The 25,078-nt window shown below is 41.7% G+C and overlaps 2 protein-coding genes across 6 annotated transcripts in view; one reads left to right on the forward strand and one right to left on the reverse strand.

Annotated features, from left to right (window-relative positions):
• The first annotated feature begins 235 nt into the window (after positions 1–235).
• Positions 236–25,041, forward strand: B3GALNT2 (beta-1,3-N-acetylgalactosaminyltransferase 2). Its single transcript, XM_062637433.1, has 12 exons — positions 236–510; positions 6,289–6,436; positions 7,751–7,851; positions 8,964–9,157; positions 10,477–10,572; positions 14,864–14,974; positions 15,664–15,742; positions 17,000–17,183; positions 18,768–18,893; positions 21,414–21,573; positions 21,973–22,029; positions 22,393–25,041. The coding sequence occupies exons 1-12, from the start codon at positions 408–410 to the stop codon at positions 22,525–22,527; spliced, it is 1,494 nt and encodes a 497-aa protein (XP_062493417.1). The 5' UTR covers positions 236–407; the 3' UTR covers positions 22,528–25,041.
• TBCE (tubulin folding cofactor E) overlaps positions 23,550–25,078 on the reverse strand; it is a 28,051-nt gene continuing 26,522 nt past the window's right edge. For all 5 annotated transcript variants that reach the window (XM_062637430.1, XM_062637429.1, XM_062637427.1 and 2 more), the window contains 2 exons: positions 24,144–24,235; positions 23,550–23,890 (listed from right to left, as the gene is read on the reverse strand). In XM_062637430.1, the coding sequence (XP_062493414.1) occupies positions 23,798–23,890; positions 24,144–24,235 (185 nt within the window). In that variant the 3' untranslated portion in view covers positions 23,550–23,797. The remainder of the gene's footprint in view (positions 23,891–24,143; positions 24,236–25,078) is intronic.

Below are 25,078 nucleotides of genomic sequence, written 5' to 3' on the forward strand. Positions count from 1 at the left end.
CGTTCCCTGCGACTCTTCCCCTCCCACGGCATCTACGCTTCACCGCCATTTAACGTGGGTTAAAGCCGGGCTTCCCCACGGTACAGGTAGGGCTCCCGATCGGCTCCCCCCACCGCCGCCCCGCCGTGCTCGGCAGACCCGGCCCCACTCGCCTCGGCCTCCCGGGGCCGCGCTGCTCCGCCCCGCGGCATTGTGGGGGCTGTAGGCGGCCGCCGCCGCCGCCGCCTGCGCTGCCGCTGTCCGCCGGCTCTGGGGTGGGACTGCAGCTCCCGGCGGCCGCGGGGCAGAGGGGCCCGGCCTGGGCGAGCGGCGGCGCGGGGAGGAGCCGCGGGCGGCCGAGTCGGCCCGTCACCTCGGCGCCGCGGGGAGAGGCCGGCGCGGAGGGGAGAGGCTGGCTGCGGCGGCCAATGCGAAACTGGCTGGTGTTGTTGTGCCCCTGTGCGGTCGGGGTCGCGGTTCACCTCTGGCTGCTGCTTGGCTGTCCCAGCGGCCCCGGGAGACACCCGGCAGGTAGGGCAGGGGCACCCCGGGCGGGCAGGGCTCCCTCCCCACCGGGAAACTGGTGAGGAGGGGTCGGGGATCGCGGGACTGAGCGCTTGAGGGGCTGGGGAACGGGGCGGCTCCGGACTGGGGCAGTTACTCGGGCCGGTGGCGACCCTTGGGGGGGGCGCGCGGGGAAAGGGGGCTGAGGAGCGGCTGTGGCAGTTAAACGGTCGTGGCCGACCCGGTGCTGCGTAGCGTCGCGACGATGCCGCGTGTCTGTGGCTGTGGGCAGCTCTTCTACCGGCGGGTCTGGCTCCGGCGGCCGGGCACCTGGGGAAAAACCGCCGGGGGATGGAGCCCAGAGCGCCCGCGTGGGTTCATCGTGAGGCACCGGCTCTTTCCGTCGGGCAGTGGGTAGCCGCGCTGGCTCTGCGGCGCACACCGCAGGCGCCGGCCGCGGTGCGGGGTTGTCGAGGGAGCGCTGCTGCGCTCTGTGGGGCTGAGCCCTTTCTGAACGTCTCCTGCGCCACGGATGCCCCCCGCGCCCACCGATCCCACTTGTGCCGCGCTATTCCCGGTGCTAGAACAGCCGTCTGCGCCGTGCTGGGTCTGCCTTGGCGGTCTTTAACACCCCTGTGGTGCAGAAAGTGACTCGCAGGATGGGGTGTGATCCAGCGCTGGTGAAATCAGACCCCGAAGGGCTGTAGTTGTGATCCTCCTAAAATGAGTTGCAGTTTTGAGGCTGCAGGTGTGCATACCTCATAGAAACAGGCATCTGTTGGGACAGAAACTTTTATCAGCTACCCATCGGTGCTGTCTGACGACATTAAGAAATACTCTACAGGGTATCTGGAAAAAAAAATGGCAAGGAATAAATGGTGTTTTTTTACGTGAGATCTTCTTAGAACTCTGTCTAGTGACCCAGTAACCTGTTCACCAACAAAGCCACCCTTTGCTACGGGTGCCGGTTCCCTGTGCAGTGTACGCAACCGTGAGGAAACAAGAGCCTGGTGATTGCCAGCGGCAACTAATAATGGAGGTGTGAAAGATCGTGTATCTTTGCACGTTCTGAAGGCCGCAGAGCTGTACGGGTGTCTCTGTGTCTGTATTCTGGCCATGGCATGTCAAATGAGTAGTGCTCACACTTGAATTGTAAAAGAGCAGGAGTTCTGCCTGTTAGCCAAGACTGCGTTTGAATTGCCTGGTTGGGTTTGTGCCTCATCTTTCACTGTGCTGCTTTTGTAACTTCACTGTGTTAATTTGGAGTTTGAAGTGGCAATGTGGAATCTCATTATGACCTTTCCTGCAGAAAGGTGCTTTCCACTAACAAATATTTCTAAAGAAAATCCAGAAGTTTCTCAGCTGGGGAGGGAGGGAAGGATCTTTTCAGAGATTCACGGTTTCAAGCAGTTGTTACTGGCATTTGTATTTGTTATTGTGAAACTATGTTGCTTTGGATGAAGTTAGGATAATTAGGATTAAAAAACCTCAGTGCCTTTTTTTTTTTAATACTGAAAGACTAGGTGCACATTTTGTTTGTGAAAGGGTTATTTAGTTGTAACCTGTTGTGTAATGTATTTGCATGAGGAGAGAAAACCTGATACCTCTTATAAAAAGAGAACTTGTCTTTTATAGGAAAATGCTCAATATTGTACATGTTTGGTCTATTTGTAGGTCTGATTCTCGCATGATAAATTAAGGAAGAGTGCCTCTTAGTTTTCAAAGTACCGCCAAATGTACAAGCTGTAGTTACGGCTCCCTTGGCAGAGGGAAGGATGGCTTAAGGGACCTCTTGTATTTCTGCTGGGGTTTTGTGTAATATTTTTTTGTTATTCTTCAGAGTGTTTTAGTAACATCAGTGCATTCATACACAAGAGTATGTCCATACACAAGATTAAGAAATGTCCTTATTTATTAAAAGGCTTCTTGATTCTGTAACTATTTAGGAAGATCAGGTACTGCCTGAGAAAGCCAGTCTTGTTTCTTCCTTTGATTATTGAGGGATCCTGCTCCAGCTCTCATTATTACCTTCTAGCTGGAATCACTGCTGTGAATAAAAGCTAAATCCGATCACGGGGCAGTGGTTTACAATATCTGTGACATAAAAATGCATTATTCATGATTCTTTGATATTGCTGTGTGTCTCAGTAGTTATGCAGTGTTGAACAGTTGCAAAATTAGCTACCAGTGGAAGTCAAAGGCAGGGTGAACAGTGGAGTTTAATTCCTCTCTCAGTAGTCATCATGCACATGTACACAAATGGAAATAACCTGTTTTAATGATTATTTACCTTGATGTTGTTGACATGCTAACCCAAGACAGGAATAGACATCTCTGGCCATCGATTCTGCTTACTACTTCTAATAAGCAACTCTTGGTCTCTGTCTTAAAATGGCAGCTGGGCAGCCTAAATTTGTTTAGTGAGGGTTGAGGGAGAGGCTGTTCCAGAAGGTTGTTGTCTTGATTAGAAATGTTTTCTCATTTCTGGCCTAAGCTCCCTTGCAACTGGTTTATGCCCTTCTGTTCTTAAGGCTTTCAGTTGAAAGGTCTTTCTCCTCCTTCAGGTACATCTCCATCATGTAACCATGGAGATTAAATATATCTGTTTTAAACCTTTGTTTTCTTTAGCTGAGCAATTCATACCTTAAAGCTCATACAGTTCCAGCCCTCCTCCCCTGGATAGGAAGACCCTCTAGTAGACCAGGTTGCTCCATGCTCCAATCCAGCTTGGCCTTGAACACTGCCAGGGATGAGGCAGCCACAGCTTCTCTGGGCAACCTGTGCCAGTGCCTCACCACCCTCATAGTGAAGATTTTTCCTGATATCTAATCTAAATTTACCTTCTCCCAGTTTAAAGCAATTCAGGTGCTTCTGACATCTACTGGCAAAATAGGCTTTGTTTCAGCACAGCATTTTATTTTTGCTGTTTTTAGGTCATATGACTTGAAACAATGTTCCAGTCTTCACCCATTCCATCTACGTCTCTTCATCTACTGGAAGTATTGCCTTTAATAAAACTTCTTTCTTAACTATGCCATGTGAAAGGCCTGTGGTCTGCCTGCGTGCTTTGATCCTCAGTTGTTTCTCTCCCTGTGCAGTATTCCATTGCATTGGAATTGCATCCTGTGCAGTGTTCTTGATCCATTTCACCTTGGTGTCACAAAAGACACAGAACACCTTTTTGTAGGCAGTACTCTTTAACTGGAAAAAATAAATAGGATCAGTTCCAAGACCAAAACCACTGGCCTTTGTTTCAGTGTCCTGACTTTGGTGGCTCCTGCTTTCTTTTTTTCATCAGTTAATGGGGCTGTAATTCACATTTCCAAGCAAGACCTCTGCAAGAACATGGTTTTAGGTTTAATTTAAGTCCTTGTCTAACTGGTTGCAAACAAGTGCTATCCAAAGGAAGTTTGTGGGTAGGAAGCTTTAGTTAATTTTTGTAAAAGTCTTAGATAAATGCTAATTATAAAATGACCTCAGAAACTTGGGAAGGAACAGACGGACCTGCTTTTAGCACTCCAGGTGGATTCATTGCTAATTGTGTGCTTTAATTGATGGCATAAGTTTTATTGACTAGGAAATTACTCACTGTAGGGCTTCAGTTACAGTGCCTAATTAGAAAGCCCCACACATTCCATTTAATATGCTGCTACTTTGCTGATGCCCTTTAAGACGTTATTCCTGTTACATTTCTGGGGGTGTGTGGCAGCTAAGAATTGGCCCTTTTGGTTTTGTTACAGTCAGTCTTTTACTAGTGAATAATTATGCAACAGATTAAAACCCACCGTTTTCTAGAAGCTGCTTCTATGCCATCTGTTGTCCTGTGGTTCAGCACGTACTTCAGTCGCTGGCCTCTGAAAGTGATGCCGTGCTCTGTAAGGTGAAATTCTCCCAAAATGCGTACTTTCTTAAGGAAACCAAGTTGTCTGAAGTCTGTTAAGCCTGCTTGAAAGGGAGTAGTATGCTTGGTCACAAAGTTATTTCATATTTTGTAGGCATGTAAATACTAATAGGCTGGTGGCCTTGGAAATTGAAACCTTCCATCAGTGGGTCGGGTTTGGCACTGGCAGTACCTGTGCAGTTCTGTTTAAAATGCTGGTTGTTTCCCAGCCTTCATCTATGAGATCTTACTATAGCATTGTTTCCAGGGGTGGGCCATCCCCAACAAAAACAATCACCTCATCTTTGATGGGCATGAGATAACTGACAATCTACAACAAAAGGGACAGTATTTTCCAACTGAATTGGGGTTCTTTTTAGAGTTTGCAGTTATTCTGTAAACTGATGCCCGACACATTATAAACTACTAAGGAGCAGCGCTGGAGCTGTGGTTTTGCGTTTTGGCGTTGAAGTGGGTGGCAAAGAGTACCAGTTCTGCCAGGGTTGGAAAGCAATGCTTCTGGCTGAAGGAAGGTCTTCACCAGTTGTCTTTTAAATTGCCTGCTGAGTAGAACAGCCTAGGAGCAGGCTTTTTGTTCCATGGGATCAGAGACTGGTAAGTTCTTTTCAAAGGATAAAGGTGCTGTCCTCTTCTCCCCCCAAAAAGGGGGTGGAGGAGGCATCATTTTCAGTGTTGCAAAAAGGATTTGGTTTATTCCTTTTATGTCTATGCTTCTGATGCTTTTTCCGTTGTTCCGAGATTTGTCTAGAAGTGTTCCAGTGCTGTATCATTAATGGTGTTTAAAGCACCATCATCCCATCAATATTACTATTACGCTTTGCAATTCAGGACTCTGCTGTCTTATTTCTTTAAGGGACTGCTATTGTGAAAACAGAAAAATCCGGACTCTGCCTGCAGAGGTTTTTCCTCTTTCAACCTGTAAAGCTTGTTCAAAAGCTTGTTTGAAGGCTTGTCTCTTTCAAGGAGTACTGTGCTCCCGCAGAAACCAGGGGTGTGCATCTTAGTGGTTTTTACCTCTGGTATAAAGTAGGTGCCACAGGGGAGTCCTGTAGCTCTGCTGGCAGAGAAACCTGTAATGCAGCTGAGCTGTACCAGATTACTTTAGGTGAAGAAGGTTAGAGAGAGGGAAAGACCTGCTTTTACTCATTGGTTTGTTCGTTTTCTATGTGTGTCAGCATTCTTTGAATCCAGTTTAGTTCTGTCTGTTGTGTTTAGATCTTTCACATACAGCACGGAAGGAAAAAGCATTAAAAACAAGGAATATGATTGCAAAGCCTCAGTAATAGGCAGAGATAACAACCTGGAGTGTGTGTGGTTTGTTTTTTGTTTGTTTTTTTTTTTTTGAGTGGTATTGTTCCTTTTTAGTCTTATCTTATGAAGTGGGTTAGTTGAGAATATCCTAAATAGCTTAGGATAAATCATGCTGGAGGAGGCATCAGGGAGCAAACAAAAGGCCCAGGCTGTCTCAAGAGTTTGCAGAGAGAGCAGTAGGACATTGTGTCTTGCCCACAAGGTTTGTGGTGGTTGATAGGAAAGAGAAGGCCAGCAAGGGCATGTTCTCAGGGGGCAGTTTGTTCACAGGACAGGCAGGCACATATTTAAAGAATGGAAGATGCTGTCAGTCAAAACCAAGGCTTATGTTCTTGCCTGCTTTGTGAGTCACAGTTTCTTAGCTTTGTCACTTACCTGCACTGACTTGCTTGGTTCAGGGCAGTCAAGCTTTCCTAGATTGCTAGTGAAGACTATGGGATGTTGAAAATGTTTCCCTGATTGCAGTAGGAATTTTGCTTCTTGTGTTTCAGGTTCCCATTTCTCTTGCTTTTGAGTTACATTTTAATTATTGCTTCCAACTCAGGCCTGGTAATATGTGTATTCAGTAAATCTTTGTCACTTTATATTTGTAGGTCCACTGGCCTTCTTTCCTCAGTGGAAGCTGAAACATTATGATGTTATTGTAGGTGTTTTGTCAGCTCGACACAATCATGAACTGCGCAGTGTTATAAGGAGCACTTGGTTCAAGCACCTGAAACAACATTCTGCACTGAGCCAACGGTAATTTCTAGTGTTTTGTAATTTGGTGGGGGGAAGACTGTAATGCTTAAATATCTTGATATATTTTAAGTATTTCCTTTGTTGCTTTATTTGTGAGCATCTTACACTCTGGTTTATTTTTTTGTTTTTACCTGCTTAGTATCATATGAGACTGTTTCTTCTTCTGGACTGTAACTTTTTTATGCAAGGAATAAAATGTAATCGTGTGACTGTTCACTGCTGTTTGTTTTGTAATTACTTGCCACTGTTCATTAGTGATGTACAAGACTTTCCTTTTGTGTTGCAATGCACACTTTGTATGGGATACAAGTTGGAATGCTTAGTAATCCAGGATACTTGAAAGCAGACAGGATTGCATTTGGTGAGAGAACCACAAAAAACTTAAAACAGCCTCAACTGCAGAGTGCAGGTTTATTTCCCACTGAGCCGGGTGCGCAAAACTGCTGCAGTGTGAGTGACCAGCAGAACCCTTCCTGATGGCTTGCATAGACTTGACTTTCTACAGACAGCTCTGTTGTTGCTGAGAAAGTTCTGCTGCAGTTCGTTCCTGGAAACTGTCATTTTGATAGGCCTCGCATCTTGGTACCTGCCTTGCTCTGAAAGCCATTTACTGTTCTCAAATTTGGTGCCAGCACACAGTTTGGAGTGAAGCGTAGCTACTTCAGTCAGCTAAAAATGTCACCTTTCACAGCTTATATGGAGTTCTAGGAGGAGTTCTGGTAGGTGAAAGGCTAGGCTATGGTGGATCCCCTTCATACTGCTTCTTGTCTCCTCCTGACTGTTACACAATCATGATCTGGGCTGCAAAGAGCAACCTGTTGCTTTGCGACAATCCCAAGATTGAGACGTTTTGACGTTTTGCTGTAACAGATAGTCTGGAGTCCTTGCTCCTCCTTTGGTGCTGTGTTCTGGGTTTTTTCTTCTTTTTTTTTTTTTTTTTTTCCCCCCATTGCCTGTTAAATGCAGAATATTTAAACACTTTTCAGTTAAGTAACAAAGCCAGGTGGGGAAGGGCAGGTCTTTGGGATCCCTCAGTGTTGCCTTGGGTCCTTTCCTATTTAGTTTGCTGGCTGTCTTAAATCCCATTCCTAGCTGCCAATCTTCCTGCACTCTCATTGTGAAATGCTAATGTGGGTTTGGAATTGAGCCCCTAAGAGGGGATTCACATGATTGTTTTGCATACAATCACCACTGATTTCTAAAGCATTCAAAGTCTTAATTCTGTGAAAGACAGGCTATTGTGATGAAATAAGGTTATTGAAGATGGAGGGAGGAGGGAAGAGAACTGGTGTTAATAAAACCACATTATTTTAGTGTCCTTGTGAAGTTTATAATAGGTGCACATGGTTGTGCTGTGCCAGTGGAGGACCGAGAAGACCCCTACTCCTGCAAACTTCTGAACATCAGTAACCCAGGTATAGCAGTTACCTTTTAAAAATACCATGATCTGAACTAGAACTAATCATCTTTTCTGAGAGTGGTTTGGTTGCTTAACTGAGACAGCCAGGCTTGAAAATAAATGCCATCTAGAACTTGCTGTCTTAGCAGTTGCATAATCTTCCTGTAAGTACCCTGTGCAGGTGTAAAAGGGAGAGATCTTTGGGGGTGTGAAGGGGGAGGCCATTGACTTCTAATGGATCTGTATTTTCCTTGCATTGGGGAACAGTCTCTCTCATAAAACATACAGTTTTACCTGATCTCTGTGTAAAATGGGGTGGGAGAGAACCAGAATGACCTGGCGTAGTATCATACGTGAAGAAAGTAGCGAGGCATCAGTCTCAAATGTCAGATGGACTTCTCTGGTGACCAAGTGAATTCTAAGCAAGCCTGGCTGATCGGTTTTTCAGATTCTGCTCTAGGGAGAAAAAAATTAAATGTACCATGGGGAAAATAGTAATTGCTCACATAGAAAAAAAATCATGATTAAAATTGTACATTCTTCCTGTCACCTTTTAGTTTTTATTTAATTTTCGCTCTTTAATTGCAAGGTAACTTAGGACTGTTTAGTACTCTGAGCCATGACTCACCATAAAATTAAACTTCTGTTACTTTCTCTTTGAATGACAACATCCACTGCTTAACCAATCTCCTGAGAATAAACGGTACCTCAGGGTTGAGGGAGGAAATCATGCCAAAAATCAGGCAGCAGAATTAAGTGAAGGTGTATGCCATTTTGATGAACAATTATTTTAATATGCTAATATACAGGTATTCATGCGGGCAAATAGCATTTTTTGTCTTCACTCTGGATATACTGTGTTTCTAATATTGTCTTTGTGGATATGTAGACATTGACTTGCAATTGCTGGTAGCCTGCACATTGCTGCATCACTCTGAATTTCTCCTTGCTGCGGTCTGCAGCCAGTTGTATTTTATTCTCCTCCAGCATTTGATTATCTTTGTGCACTTGCAAGCCATGCTCATTAATTGGAATGCTTTGCATGTATCCAGTGTGCTTCATGCATATCCAGTTTTAAAAAACTATGAAGTCTTCTCACATTACCTCTGTCCTTTCTCTTTCATGCAGTTTTGAATCAGGAAATTGAAGCATTCAGTCTCCCTGAGGATGTACCTTCTGAGCTATCTGAAGACAGAATTGTCAGTGTGAACTTCCGTGTACTTTATCCCATTGTCATTACCAGTCTTGGGGTATTTTATGAGGCTGATGGAGTGGGATTCCAGAGGAACATTACTGTAAAGCTGTACCAGGCAGAACATGAGGTAGAGTATTGTAGTTTTCTTTTGAAAATGGACTAAAGCATGTTGTCACTTTATTGTGGATTAAATTCTTACAGAAAGCAATGTGCTGTATTGGTGATTAAAAGAGAAGTACTTAACTGCATATGAATAACACTTTTTTTCTGTTGCATTGCAAATTCTTATTTCATGCACACATCCCGGCTGAGGAAAAGATAAAATGCTATGAGTTAATTTTATTGCTTTTTTGAAGGAACACTTGCATTTAATACAAAGACACAGTTTTGTTTGTGTTTGAGGTTCTAAACTATTGACAGGTATTAAGGAATAAAAATCTGTTGAATATATTTAGAACACGTCAGCAGAAAGTCACATTTGGTGCCTTCAAGCAGAGAGATGCAGGACAGCTGTAACTTTTTCTTGTCTGGCTTCTGGCAAGACATTTTGAGGTTTCTAGAAACTGTTATTATTTACAGGTAATAATCAAACTTCGGTGATAATTCCCCCCATTCCCAGGCTGTTAGGGGTTTGCTAGAATACCTTGTGCTAACCTGGAGGAAAAGAAATTGATTGGGTATGATTGTTGCATTTGGTATATTGCATTTATCTCTACCAGTAACTTGATAGGCTAATTTCAAGCCTTCTGGCTATGCTACAGTAGAAGGAGTTTTAAATTTAAGCTAATAATTAAAATGAAGTATAGAAAATAAACTGAAATATGGTTATTGTGATGGACTTCCAAAGAGTTGGGTTTATAATAGACAAAAAACAAAGTGCATTTTAATCGGGTTTATGTTTGCTAAATGTTAGAATTCTAAACCTTGAGAGCCTAATAACTTGATCTGTATTACCTTTTTAATTCCAATGAAGGAAAAAAATTAGTATCATAGGAGTGCTTGGAGATTGTTTTCTGAAGATTGTGAGTCTGACAATGCAGTCTAGTACAGAATCTTTTCAGTCATTTGGTGGCCTACATAATATAGTAGCAATTAAGTTTTAGGGGTCAGTTAATCCTCCAGTGCAATTAATAGTAGTCAGCTGTTTAAACAGAAGGCAGGAAGTGTGTAAACAGAGACGAGTCTGAGTGTTCCAAGTGATGTGTTCTGTTGATTGGATTCTAGCTGAACTTGCACTTTCGTTCCATTGTTGATTGCTTCCACCATATCAACCCGATACTTGAATTCTGTGGAGTCTGAGTCTGTTGTGAGAATGAAACTTTCACTAAACTTTATACAATCAATGAGCCTCCTTCCATTGTAACTGAGATGATCAAGATTTGCATAATCTCACAGCACTTTTAATGTGTTTTGTTTGTTTTTTTTTTTCTTTTCTGTTGTTCACAGGAAGCTCTCTTCAGTGCTCGCTTTAGTCCACCAAGCTGTGGAGTGCAAGTGAACAAATTGTGGTACAAGCCAGTGGAGCAGTTCATTTTGCCAGAGGTATGTGCAGAGCCGCCTGAAGTCCTTTTAAATCAGCTGGAGAGATTGATAAAACTGGCCATTGCATGAGGCAGAAAAGGGCAAGTGAAGACCTCCTGAATGTTAGCTGAGGGGATATGCTGAAAATCAGAATTTCTTTTTCACCATCTCATTATCACCAGTAGTTTTCAAAGCAAAAGCCTGAAAAATACAAATCGATTTAAAAATTACATTGACAAATAGTAGCAGTTTCAGCAGCTTTTTCAGTTTCTGAGTGAAAATTGTGCCTGCTTCAATTCTGTGGAAGCGTTTACCAGAGAATGAGACACTTCTTTCCCCCTCCTGGTTTTTCATACATTAGTACACAAGACGAGGAGGGGAAGATGGCACAGATTTTTAGGGAACAGCTGGAAAAGGGGTTATTCCTTCTGATAACAGGAAGATGATGTGTGTTATGGTTGGAATGATGGTATTAGTTGAACAGTTGTAATTAAAAAAGCTGTTACTGAGGGCTACTGAAATTTTGGTTGTTCCTTTTGTGGATGCACAAGTGAGGATTTTTTTGTTCATTGAACCATGGAAAGAAACAAGAATTTAGAACTTCAAGATCTTTAGGAGGGTCGATCTGTAATGTACTAGAGGAGGTATGTGGTGCACGGAAGACTGACATTTGGAGTTTCAAAACCTGTCAACATCCTTCAGCAGAAGTACGTTGTTTGTTTTTAATGGGAGGCCCCCTCAGAAATTTTGGAGAAAACTGCTTTTTGGTCAGTAATGAGTGTTAATGTTCTTGCTTGTCCTCAGATACCGTTAGCTAAAGTAACAAGGCAGGGTCTTTTTTTTTAAACCTCTTTGGGACTGGGGATGCAGTCCAAGAGCAGGGTTTTGGTATAGGGATATAGAACCTACTTGTGCCTGCTTAGGATGGAAAGTGATTAAACACTGAAGAAACAGAATATAGGTAGGAAAAATACTGATATTGTTACAGTGAACATTTAATGAATACAAGTTGATTTAGAATGAAAAGTCTAGTTCAGCAGACACTCCCAGGTACAAGGATCCCAGTGGACCAGTGATACCTCACTAAATATATCAGCTGCTATTTTAGGCTGTTTCCCTACACTTAAATGTTCTCCCATATGACTGGATCCTTGATGCTATTTCTGTAAGTTGTCTTTGGGTCTGGGTTGTTCTCTTATGCCAGAAATCAAGTGTTTTATGAAAGAATGGACCACAAGAGGAGAGGACATTTGGGGGCAGTTTAATCCCTGCTTTATTCCCCTGGGTAAGAATGAATGCATTTGGAAACCTGCTCTTTCTAAGGCGAATCAGCAGCTGATTAACTGGTTTCTCATCTGGACCAGTTTTTACTGAATGCTGTGCGTGTTTGTTATGCTGGCAGGAGACCTTTCTGGTGAGCAGACCTCTTGCAGTATTTTGTGCTATATATTTGACAATCTAACTTGATATCTAAATGATTCAGGGTTTTTTGCCTCTTTTAAAAAAGAGTATTGGTTAGCCAGTGATTTTGTAGTTTAACATGTAAGCCTTTTCCCTGTAAGACTTTGTTCTGATACACTAACATTCTAGGCAGTTGTAATTTTGCTATAAATGATTGCCATTTTCCTGAGAGGCAGATGGGAAGTATTTCATTTGGAAAGGGGATATTAGTATTCATATATTTCTTTGTGTGGGCTTCCTTAATCTGATACGTGTCATGCACTGAATGCTTACAGAATAACATGATGTTTCTAATGTAGATTAATAGGACTTATGCACAGCATGTAGTCTCCTGTGATACTTAGGATGCTGAACCATACGAGATGATTCAGAGGAGATAGAATGCCCACGTGTTCCTATCTACTTGCTTGAGAGCAACAAATTTAGTGAACTGTTTAATTGTCGTAAGATGGTTTCTGAGACATCTATTCTCTGCCTTTTCACCTTCAAAAAATAATGGGTTGTACAGGCTGCTGAAGAGTGTCATTCATCTTCCAGCTGAAGTGCTGCTCTTTCTGTTGTCTTGGGGAAAGGAAGGGAAATGCGGCATTAGAATAAGCATCTGGCAAGCCAGATTGTCAAAGACAGAATCGATCATTCAGTTTTGGAATGACTGAAAACGCAGAAAAGCAGAACCACTAGCAGATAACTAGAACTCACACAGGGGCTCTTACAGCCAAGTCTTAGCAATGCACTTACTCTGTCACAAAGCCACAGGTTGCTTGCTGAAAATGGGACTCTGTACTATGCATGCTCTGTATTACTAATGGGGAGTAGTTGGGGCAACCAAAGGCAAAGCACCATTTGACATTAGGAAAGGAGTTTGACAGGTCTGCGTTATGTCAGTACACCTGTTTGGTATTCACTGTAAATGCCACTGCGCTCTGGCAGCAGCAAGGCTGGAATTTAGGTGGGGAAAAGCCGATGATGTAGTCTCAGGTGTGCCACTATTTTTTTTGCTTTAAGCATGTTGAGGCCTCAGCTTGCTTACTTAGTAAGCAGCTTAGAGTAAGAACAGCTGAAGGCTAAAGTCATTAAAAATTTGCTTACAAGTCTCTCAACCTGGAAAACACGATAGTTTGCGGCTTTAGGACACCTTGCACTGAGGTTCACTGATAATAACTGATTAAGACTCGTGGCACAGGTTGAAGTCAGTATCAGTAATAGTCAGTGGTGAGAATTCTAATGTTTCTGGTTGCTAAGTGAAAGGACTCTCAGGCTCACTAAACAGTTTGCCAAAGGCTGTGTGTGTAAACAGGGCAGGGAAGTGAGATTAGAGCCTAGTCCCTACAGCAAAAGAACATTGGAATGGGAGATGACAGCCTCTGCAAATAGAGAAATTGAGCTTTTGGGTTTTACTGTGCAGGGTATTAAGGGGTTCTGCAACTAAAAAAAAATCAGTAGTGGTCCATTTGTTTTGGTAACTCACAGGTGATTAAACAAACAAGGGCAAGATACTGAGCATGCAAGTCAGGCTTGAATAAACACTGACCAGCTCTCTCTATTATGTGTTTGTAAAGCTGGCATTATAAATAATAGATGGGAGGCTTCTGAAATATGCAGCTGGCATTATATACCGAGACTGCTGCAAATGTTAAGACCTACTTCTAGAGGAAAACAATGAATTGAGCTGAACTCTAAGCTAAACTTAATGGTATGTCAGTAACTGGGGAGTTTCTGGAGAAGGTTTTTGGAGCACAAGGAAGCTGAAATGGAGAAGAGCTGCGAGGTCAGTACAAGTAAGTAGACTTCCTACTGCAACAGAAATGTGTCTACAAATCGTTGAAACCAGTTATTCCTCTGTTGTTCCAAGGCCCACACTAGCTACTAGTGTTTCTCCTGTGAAATTGGAGAAAAAAATTGGAATGTGCTCATCTAGCAGTCAGGGGTGTGATCACCCTGCACCTAGTCTGTATGACCTTGTCGTAAGGGTGAAATTGCTTTAAAAAAAATAAAAAATGTAATACTACCGCGTCTCTTACCTGTACAACATAGCTCTTGTCCCCTCACGTGTTCTCAGGGGTCTTCAGGAAAGTCTTACATAAAACGGGTAATAGTTGGACCATTAGTTGGATCAGCTGCAAGTTGAGGTGAAACGCTTTAAAGTGCAAGAACTTTTGGTCTTATTCTTGTGTGTATATCTATCTATCTATCTATCTGTCTATTTATCCGTCTATCTATACACACAAACCATGGAGTGACATAACTTAAATAGATAGTTAAACCCAGAAAGTTTTAAATCTATTCACTTGTCTTTCTTCTTTCCCAGGATGGGAGGTCAGAGTTCTGTGACTCTCCTACAGTAGCTTGTGACAGCTTTGCCAGGATAAAGGTGGCTGTATTTTCCTTTGAGTTTTGCTGATGTCAGGATTGAGTCTCTGATCTCTGGTTTTGGCAGATAACTAAAAAGCTGCACTTATTTCCAGATCTGTTTTAACGTATTCTCTTTGTAACGCTGGATTTTGTAGTTGATTTTTAAAACTTCACTTCAGGTCATCTTTAAATGCCATCTTAGTGAAGTTAAAAATCCAAAGCCTTTTACAGTAGGCTTCTGTTAAAAGTTTAATGATCCCAATACAGAGATTCATGATTAGTCTTAAAGGCATGATTACGTGTTACTGAGTTTCACAGATGTTATTTCTTTCATGTGTAGCTTGTTTTACTTACACTTCAATAAAAATATCTTACGCTGTGCGTTCAGGCTGTAACTTTCACGAAGCTGGCTATTTTAAAATAGAACCCCCAAACTGTTTGATTTTCATCCTTTGAAGTTGTTGAATAGCTGCATAACAGCATTTTACTCTTTTACCAGAGTTTTGAAGGTACCATTGTGTGGGAAAGCCAGGATCTTCAGGGTCTTGTTTCAAGAAACCTTCAGAAAGTGACGGTGAATGATGGAGGGGGTGTTTTCAGAGTCATTACTGTGAGTCACATCACTTTCCCTTTCACCATGCTTCTATTTTACTTACAAGTCTTGGGTATTTAGCATTTCACTTTCCTGTATGACTCTGTAAATCGTTAATTCAGTTGGCTGCCTTCTGTTGTCTTAGAGGGCAAATTTGCTTTGCCTGGGGAAAGGACAAGGGCATGCAAAAAATTATGTTAGTAAGCAGCATTTTCTTTTAATTTGAAGGGAGTAAAGTTCATCTGTTGTCTTTGTCATGTGTGAAGTAGTATCAGTGTATCAGATGGCAAAATGGGGGTCGAAAATCCTGTGCTGTACTCCCAGCTGATGAAATTAAGCCTGTTTTTTGCTTTTTGGCAGTGTATCTCTCTTCCTGTCAAAACATTGCTTGCTTAAACATGCTGTGCGGTTGTAACTTAGCATTACCTGTAAATAACTTTACATTCTGATCTCGGCTTTGAAACCATCATTCTAAAAGTTTCAGAGGGACCACTGGTTTTAGGTGAAACTTCAAAAAATGCCACAAAACTTTACAGTTAAAAATGTTAGCCTGAGTTTTCCATTATGCAGGTACCTAAACCGGAAGAGCTTTAAGTGAATGTAATTCTTAGGTGCAGAAAACGTCACACCTTCAAACCGCAGGGAAAAACAAATCAGTAATGAGAGATGAACTGATTTATTTCTTTCCCTTTATCTGTCCCTAGCAGGCAGGGGAAGGGTCACTGCCGCATGAGCTCACAGAAGGTGTGGAGGGAATAGCAGGCGGTTTTATCTACACTATTCAAGGTAAGTCTACAAAATGTAGCATCACATTTGATGTTAATATAAAACAGGAACTTTAAATTACATTTCTGAGGTAAAGTTTGTGCTACCTCTATGAACTTGATCATCTTGTTTTCTTTTAGTAGAAACAATTTCTTTCCATTTTTTGAGGGGAAGGGGTAGTGGTGTTATGCCTAATGTCAATGTCCTGATGTGGTTTCTTTGCTTCTTCTTTGTTGGCCACCCCAACTGACTTGCAACCCCTTGTCTTTTTAATAGGAATACCTTTTTTTTTTATCTAGACTCTCTTCTCTGTCCTTCTTTTTGTTACCCAAGCCCAAGTTAAAAAAGATTGTGCAATGAAATCTTTTCCCTGGTAACTTTCACATTTTTTCCAGTCCTGCTACTGCTGCTAGAAGTACTGTGTCGTGATGTTTAATGTTAACTACTGACAGACAGTGACTATGTAACGTAGCCTGCTTGTCCACCCTTGTTGTTGGTGTTTTACACACTTTTCAGCAGAATGTTCAGAGACTCCATAGAAGCCCTTTCCAATGCCTGAGATTTCAGCCACATAGCACTAGAGGAGATGTATCCTTGTCAGTCCATCATAGCCAACAGAAGGAGTGACCTTCAGAGCATTATTCCCAGATACAACTGGGCAATCTGTTGTCTCCTTATCTGTGTAGGAGCCTAAACTGAGGTGTGCTAGTGCCCTTATTCAGAAAGTTCTTCAATACCACAAACTATCTCCTTACAACAAATTTAGTATTCCTACAATGCTTGGTGTTTTTTAGCCTCTACCAGCAGTCAGTTCTGTGATGCGGTTCAGCAGGGGCTACCCGTGCTATATCAAAGCAATGTGAATTTGATTATATTTAGCATCAGTTTTTTGTTTGTTTGCTTGGGAGTTAATTTTTTTAATGCTAGATAGACATGCTTAGGAGCCATTGATGCAACGGCAGCCTTTTTACTCTACCGGTAAGAGTTAATAGGGAAGTCCCAGACAGCTCTTTATATTTAAGACCCTTAAAAAGTTGAATCCTTTCATTACTGAAAAGTTAGAGAAAACTTTTTAATTTTCTGTATCAAACCTTACACAAAAAATCTGCAACTTTTAACATTTCACAAGAATTTTTAATTACAGGATTTTCATAACCCTGTTGAGTTGAACACGTCTTCAGATTCATTTGTCAATATGTCGTGTGTGATCCGAGAGAAACATCTGAAATAGAATGTAGAGATGCATCTTTGTTTAATGATGGGTGTTGTTTCTCTCAGAAGGTGATGCTCTTTTGAAAAGCCTCCATACTCGCCCAGAAAGGTTTACGAGTCACATAAAAAATCTTGACAAAGAAGATGCTTTATTGAAGGAAGAAAGCAGCACCTATGATGATATTGTCTTTGTAGATGTTATTGACACTTACAGAAACGTTCCAGCCAAACTGCTGAACTTCTACCGATGGTAAGTTGAAAAGAAAGTATTTCCTCTTGGAAATGCTGTTTGTAGGGCAAGGTGATTCAGCACATTACTCACCTGACTGGTTCCATGAAATATATAGCTGTATCTCACAATTTTGGGGGCATGTAATTAGTAACATAATAGGATCTCTGTTTCTTGAATGCTGACCCTTGGTGCCTCAGGTGAGCATGCGCTGGCAAGAAGGCTTCTGCTCTAGGAGCCCTGGTGTGAAAACTTTCTTGCTTCCTTGAAATTTCTTTTGTTTCTGACTGAAAACTAGCACCTTTGACCTATTAAGGGATTGCTTTTGACCAGTTTGTATACTTAGTGTTTCAGTTTGCTTGATTCTTGTCCTGTCACTGGGCACCACTAAAAAGAGCCTGGCTCTGCCTATTTACACCATCACTTCAGGTATTTATACGCATTGGTGGTGCTCCCTGAGCCTTTTCCAGGCTTAACAGTCCCAGCACTCTCAGCATCTCCTCATAGGAGAGATGCTCCAGTCACTTAATCATCTTGGTGGCCCTTTGCTGCACACTCCATCCAGTCTGTCCATGTCTCTTGTACGGGGGTGCCTAAGGCAGCACCTTGTACTCCAGATGTGGCATCACCAGTGCTGAGGGGGGAGGACAGGAAGCTTGTGTACAGGTGGGGCAGAAAGCCAAGTGGAAGAATTTTCACAGTGTATTACATTGTGTTGAATCTAATAAGTTTATTACCTCAAATTTATAACTCTTTCCATTATTCTGAGACAACTCTTTCAATTAATTGATGTTGCTGTGGAGGAAGAAATAGCTGAGAGTTTTAGTTGCTTGTAAGATTATGCCCTTATCTAACAAACTGATTGTGACTATAACTGAAAAACTGAACCATGCTTTCAGTTCTAAAAAGGGAGTTTAAATGACAAGACTTAGATCTTTGTGATCACTTCTTACAGGTTAGCAAATTTTTCAAGATACAGTAATCAAAGGCTTCAGGAAAATGCCTTTCTTAGTAAGAGTTATCCTTAAAAACCGATGTTCCTTTAATCAACCCAGGAATAGTGCCTGGAATCTTAATCTGTTTTGGGTATTTTACAAATGACAGATACTCAACTTTTTCAAACAGGTAAAGATTACTTTTGTCATATTTGAAGGGTGCTTTATTTAAGAAGAATTAAGTACCAAGTTGTTTCCACAGATGTTTCTTACAACCTCCTGCAATTGTATCGCCCTTGAACTGACTCTCATCCTGAAGAATAGGCTACTGACATGTAGCCAGTGGCTTTTAACAGCTGTGCTGCCATCCTCATCAGGGATTCATACCCCTCTGAGGTCAATACTGTTTAAGACAGATTAGTACACCCACCATCTGTCTTGGAGAACAGAACTTCCAAGTTTGTTTTCTTCTGCTCATACATAAATCCATGTTGTAAGATCATCACTGGATGCAGCTGCGTCTCCTTTCTGTAGCGAGTCAGCCTTGGTCAGTAGGGAAAACATTCCTTCCCCCTATGCTTCCCTAAAAACCCTTGTGGCATGTTCTGTTGTGTAACCGTAGTTTGTGGGCTGCAGCTCAGCATCTCATTGCTTTTCTTTTTGGCTACAGGACAGTTGAATCAACAAGCTTTGATTTGTTGCTGAAGACGGATGACGACTGCTACGTTGATTTGGAGGCTGTTTTTAACAGGATAATGCAGAAAAAACTGGATAGGCCAAACATTTGGTGGGGGAAGTGAGTTGTTTTTATTTTAACTTAAGAGATACCACATCTTTAGTGAATGGTTTACTGCTTTAAGTCTGGTTTCATGTGGGTTTTCTTCTTCTGTCTATGGAAGCTAGTTATAAAAAGCAGGACTTTTGTATGTGTAAAACTTTGAAACTCAGAATAATCAGTCCTTTACAATAACTTTCCAGAGTGTGTCTTTACAACAAGTTAACTTGCAGAATATCTTACTTAGTTTTAAAATGTGTTGCATATTGTCTTTGCTGTGGTACTGAAGTAAATAAAAGCATTCCAGCAGTGATGTTAAAAGGCCAGTATGTACTAGACTTGTAAATGTTGCTTCTTTTTGAAGCCATTGTGATTTTTCTGGTGGGCTTGAAGAAACAGGATAAATGAGAGAAACAAAATTGCCTTTATAGTCTGCACTTTATTTGAAATGGTAGATCTGAATCATGAATTCTTGATTGAGTTTCCCAGCCTGTATTATACTTGGGAATAACTAGGAGGATCAAAATAGCCCATCTCTTCCTTTCTTTCCAACCACGGAATGCATTGCTACACTGCTGCAACATCCGATGGAGCAGAAATGCTATGCTGCTGTAGCATTCAGTATAGCACAATGGCTCAATGTTTTTTCGTGTTGCCATCTGCTTACTGAAGAAAAGCTGGCCTTTGCTGCTAAAGGTGGCTTGCTTCATAAATCTGGTACTGACTGTTGCTTACTCATCAGATGATTTAATAAGGTGTGTGCAAGTGTAATAGCTGGCTATCTTGCGATGATCTCAAAGATCTGTGTGGTGAGCGTGTGTTCTGTAGCCTGTAGAAAAACTCTGAGTGCCTGGTGCCTGTTAAATTTTACCTCAAGACAATGCTAAGAGTGAAGGTGAGGTAGGTTCCTTCTAGCAATTTAAAAGGTCGGGATCTGCTGGACAAGGTGGAGACCAACTTGCAAAAGTTAAAATAGCACCGCGTATAAGCTGTCTGGGCTGCTGTTCCAGCTGATGTAGGGAGAGCTCTTATGAACTGTGTTCTTGGCTGTTAGAGCCAAGGATGCGACACCAAAGAGATTGCCCTCCTTCTCTCTGGTGTCCCTACCCATACAATGGTTAGGTGTCCCCATGTTTGTGTTGCTGCCTGTTACGGGCATGCTCCTTGGCCAGAGTTTTCTGGTTATGTGTTCTGCTTTTTGCGTAAACACCAAGTATGCAGGTGTCTTCTGAGTGGTTCTGGGGACCCGTACAAGCTCTCCTGCCTTTAGACTCAGTGACATCTTGTATATTTAGACTTGAGCGTTGGGGCAAAGTAAAAATGAAATGCGTTTCATTTTCTCCCTGAGCTGGTTGTGGTGTGTGGAGACCTTAACTTCCTGAGCAGAAGGTTCATATATCATATATGTATAACCCCCCTCAGTCTGGAGGGGTTTGCACCCTTCCTGCTGTGACATGCCAGAGTGAGAGACACGGAATCTAAAGTGAATTCAGGGATCAGATCTTTTATCTGCTTGGTGCTTTTAACATGTCAGCTTTAGCTGTGAATATGTGGAGTCTGGTAACGGATCTGCCACTCAAATGCAGTTCCTCCCCTGTGGGGCTGTTGTCTGAGGTGACAATTCTTAGAAGCTCACTAAAGCTTTTTGCTGCTTGTGCTTATGACTTCAGCCTGTCTGCAAAGAGGGGCAGAACCTGCTACATTGGCATAGTTATGATGCTTACTTAGCTCTGAGAACGTGAAGTACTGTGAGTGCAATGGCACCAGCCTGTTCCCAAACAAGAGAAGTGGAGCACTTCTCCCTGCCTGGCACAGCAGTTTAACAGAGCCCATAGTGCTGTGTGGTGCAGCAGGGTGTTAAAGCTGTGCTGCGCTGCCTGGGGATGGGAATCAGTGTGAATAGTGTGCACGGCAGGCTTTCTGCAGGCCTCCAGTAGCGACTACAGTCTGTCTTAGAGGAGATGAGTGCCAGAAATGTTTTTTGTACTGTAATGGCAGCCTTTGTTTATCATCCACTTTGCTGAGTTTCATCTGGAAAACAGCTTAGAGAAGGTATATCTAAAACCCAATACTTAGCCTTGCTTCCCGTTTCTTAAGCAGCCACTAGTTTTATTAGGAAAATGGAATGTGTAACATGGTTACAACTGCACTCCTGCTGGAGGCACCAACTTTGTGTTGTATTGGTTAACCAAAGGCACACAGATGTGCCATTACAGAAGACAGGTAAGGCTACCTGCGCTTACCTGGATCAAAACCCAGCAGCAGGTGCAGACATGCTTAAGACCCGACTATCTGTGTTGTTTTTGTTTCTGTTTTGAAAACTTTTTATCCTTACCCAAGACTGAGACCAAACAATAGTTACACTTAAAGCTGTTGTGTTTGATTACATGGGTGCTCTGGAGAACTAAGGCTAGGAATTATGATCACCTTCTGCTTCTTCCTGTTACTTTTGTTTATCATCAGTATTACTTCAGTTGTTAGCAGTGTTCATAGGTTTCACAGAGCTTTATCTAAGCATCTCATGGCTAACATGGTCTTCAGTTTCAGACTGAATTGGGCAGTTGATCGTACTGGGAAATGGCAAGAGCTGGAGTACCCAAGCCCTGCATATCCAGCTTTTGCTTGTGGATCTGGCTATGTCATCTCCAAAGACATTGTTCAGTGGCTGGCAAGCAACTCTGAAAGATTAAAGACATACCAGGTACAAAAACACTGATTCACTTATTCTTAAACTTGTCTGGGGAGCACTATGTGTACTGTATGAGCTGGAAAGAACACTGCTGAAGTGTTTGTGTTGGGTTGTCCTAGTTGGCTTTTTGCAGTGCTTTTGGTTGCTAAGCTTAATGTCTATTGTAGGTCGAAGCACAACTATGTTGGACTGAGAACCTCTGGAGCTGTAATACTCTTAAGAACAATGTATTTTCAGAGGAAAGCTGGGAGGATTAATTTAACACCTCTAAAATATACAGACATAGCTTTCTGTGAATTAGGATAAATTGCATCATGTACCAGCAGTAAAAAAAAAAGGTAACTACAAAGTCATGCCTCATGCTTTCCTGGGGCTAACATCTGTATGGTTTATCTTAATGTGTCATCTCAGGGTGAAGATGTGAGTATGGGTATCTGGATGGCAGCTGTAGGACCTAAGCGATATCAAGTAAGTCTGAAGAAATTCCCTGTGCTTTTGGAAAGAGAACATGCCTGCTGCTCCAGGTAGCATGAAATAGGGAAATTATTTTTCTTTTTAATTAAAAATAAATAAATAAAAGTAATTGGATTAAGATCCAGAAAATTGTTCAGAGGAATTTAAAAGAAAAAAAAACAACTATCACAAACCGCTCATGCTCCAAATAGGTCTAGCAGATCAGAGAGGGACATACATACACCTCGGGTTGGTGACCTCTCTGTGCAAAGTTTGTTGCTAGACACAATGAAAACCTGATTCTTGGAAGTAAAGACTTCTGAAGACTAAATTATTTGTAAGAAAAACAACTGAAATGATTCTCTCTCTAACAAACAGGATAGTCTCTGGTTATGTGAGAAGACGTGTGAGAGCGGCATGCTGTCTTCCCCACAGTACTCTCCCCAGGAACTGAGAGAGCTCTGGACACTAAAGGAACTTTGTGGAGACCCTTGTAGATGTGAGGAAAGATGATGGGATCTGCCTTGGAAAACAGGGCAGCATATAACGATCATGGAAAAGTGTACATTTGGATTCATTCTTGGAACAATAAGGAGTATTAAGGTATCTTTTAATGGTGGCTTTCAACTAAAGTATTACAATATTTGCACATCCCTTTTGATAATTACAACTGGACTGATATTATTAATTTTCTATTGTATAGGTGTTGATCTGACAAAAACCAAAATGTTTAAGATAAAAAATTTCCTTTTTATATAAAGTCAAAGACCTACTTGTAATTAATAAATGCACATAAGAATGCCAACTAGCCTGTCTTTTATAAATTAAAGTACTACTGATTTAACTCAGTGTAGAGATGTACCAGGCTCCAGTGGAGCACTGTGCTCAGCACCAGGGCCCTGGGTGAGAACTGCTGCAGCCAGTCCTGTGTTGTGTGAGGGGTGCCCTTGGCTGTGCAGGGGCTGGGACAGCAAGGGGTTAGGATTTATGTTTAGTTGTTTATATTGTTGTCATTTTAGATAAAAACAGTATCAAAGTTTGCTTATACCAAATCTTCAAGTACTGCAAACTTGTCCTGATTAGGAGGGATTACTGATAGCTCACTGTGGTGTTTAGATATGAATCTGAGGGTACACGAAGGGAAGTAAAGAAAGATTGAAGCACATGGAAGAATGTAAGGTAAACAGCAACGCCTTGCAGTATGCTGAGAACTTATTCATAGTGTGGTATGTTAACAGTGTAGTACTGGTAGAATAAAGGTCTATCATCAGATTTTGACCTTAAATAGTCTAAGGCTGTGTAGATACTTCTACGATTACACTATTTTACTTTTGTTTCCTTTAAGGTAGGTGAAAACAAAGTGAGCAACTAGCCTCTTTCAGTGCAGCACTAATTTTGTCCTATTATACACCAAAAGATCACAACTAAGTCAAAATCACATACTTAGTTCACAAAAGAAATTGTCACCACCGCAGTGGGAAGGCACTGTATGAAATTTTGACAAAAAGGTTACCTTGAGTTTTATTTCATTTAAGCATTTAAGCACTATTTGGTATCTCTCAAGTAAGATGATTCAGTCAAAATCAAATGCTTTCATGGGAGACTGACAATCAAGTTTAGGAGCTGACAGTATTCTTGTGTAGCCCTTGGTGCCATGTGTCATGGTCACATTATCCCATATGTGTGTTCAGGCACAGGCTGTCTGCACTGTCTGTGGGCAGCCTTTAACTCCTCTGCTGCTCCAGTGCTGGCTGTTCCCTCAGTCTAGCACGAGAGGCCCTTCTTACCACCGTACTAGCACACAGTCTCCGTTCTCTATTGAGTAGAACTGCAAAGGCTTTAAGTCATTGTCTAGTTCAACTTCTTTTCCTTCCAGCTAGAAGTAAGAAAGGAAAAAAAACCTGATCAGACTTGCACTGAAACCTGCTCATGTAAACCAAATATAGATCAGGCAGTTGCAGTCAGGGAGGATCTGACATATTACAGGAATGAAATTAGGTCCTAAATTACATCATGAAGTCTGGCCTCCTTAAGTGAAATCAGTGTCATTTAGGTAGGAGTTTAGAACGTGCTATTGCCCTCTAGCAGCATGCAGTGTTTTATTGTTGAATTACCCACTTTTAACTTACTTTAGAACTTTCATAGGACAGTTTCAGTTCTGAACCAGGAATTTTCAGTAGGCGATACAGCAATCCTTTGACCCTCTGAATAGTCATAGACTCTGCCAAGGGGAAAGAAAGAAAAGTTACTAGAAAAATGCTGTTAGCACTGAGCTGTAGCAAAGTACTAGTGTTTCAACTATACTTGCTTATAGCAACAGTGAAAGGCTGTATTGCTGCTTCAGTTCTAACACTGCAATAATACCTTTTGTACCTGAAACCATAACTGCTAATATAAAACTGAAAATGGTTTAATCTCTGGGGGATAGGACAGGATATGCTACTATGGTTGAAGTGCTCTGATCCCTTGTACCAAACTGAAGTGTTAAAGCCTCATAATTTACCTTTTTTTGGGTTTGTATTTACTATGTGCTAAACCAAGTGACCTTTGGGACACACACCAGTCAGGGTCTGATCACTTGCGTCTGGTGACTGTTCCTTGAAGTTTTCATTACCAGGAATTGGCATTCCCAGCACAAAAAAGTGAATGTCCCCGTGGAACTAACACCATTCTTAGAAATGGCATTACATTAAGTAGTCCCAAACCAATTGCCAGCAGCCTTGTAGAGTGCTTTATATTACTAAGTCACTTACACAAAGGGATATTTTTTGTAATGGATCTGGAATGAGTAAATGTAGTTTGTTCCAGAGGCGATACCTGTGTTTGCAATAGATACACTCAAGTTTTTGGTTGAACTTTCACTTCTTTTGAAGCTTTACCTAAAGGCACAGCAATAGTGAGTTACTCCTGTAATACCACACATTGTACTTAGACAAATATTTTTCTATCAAACATTTTTGTAAAAGCTGTATCTATCTGATTTTATGCAACTTGTGATAATAAATGTGATTTTTATTTTAGAATAAAGCTTGAGTAAGTCTTTTCTGTCAGACTCCATTTCACA

This window comes from Pezoporus occidentalis, unplaced genomic scaffold (assembly GCF_034315485.1).
Source record: "Pezoporus occidentalis ecotype Australia unplaced genomic scaffold, CSIRO_AGI_Poc_V1 ctg52, whole genome shotgun sequence".
Lineage (NCBI taxonomy): Eukaryota > Metazoa > Chordata > Aves > Psittaciformes > Psittacidae > Pezoporus > Pezoporus occidentalis.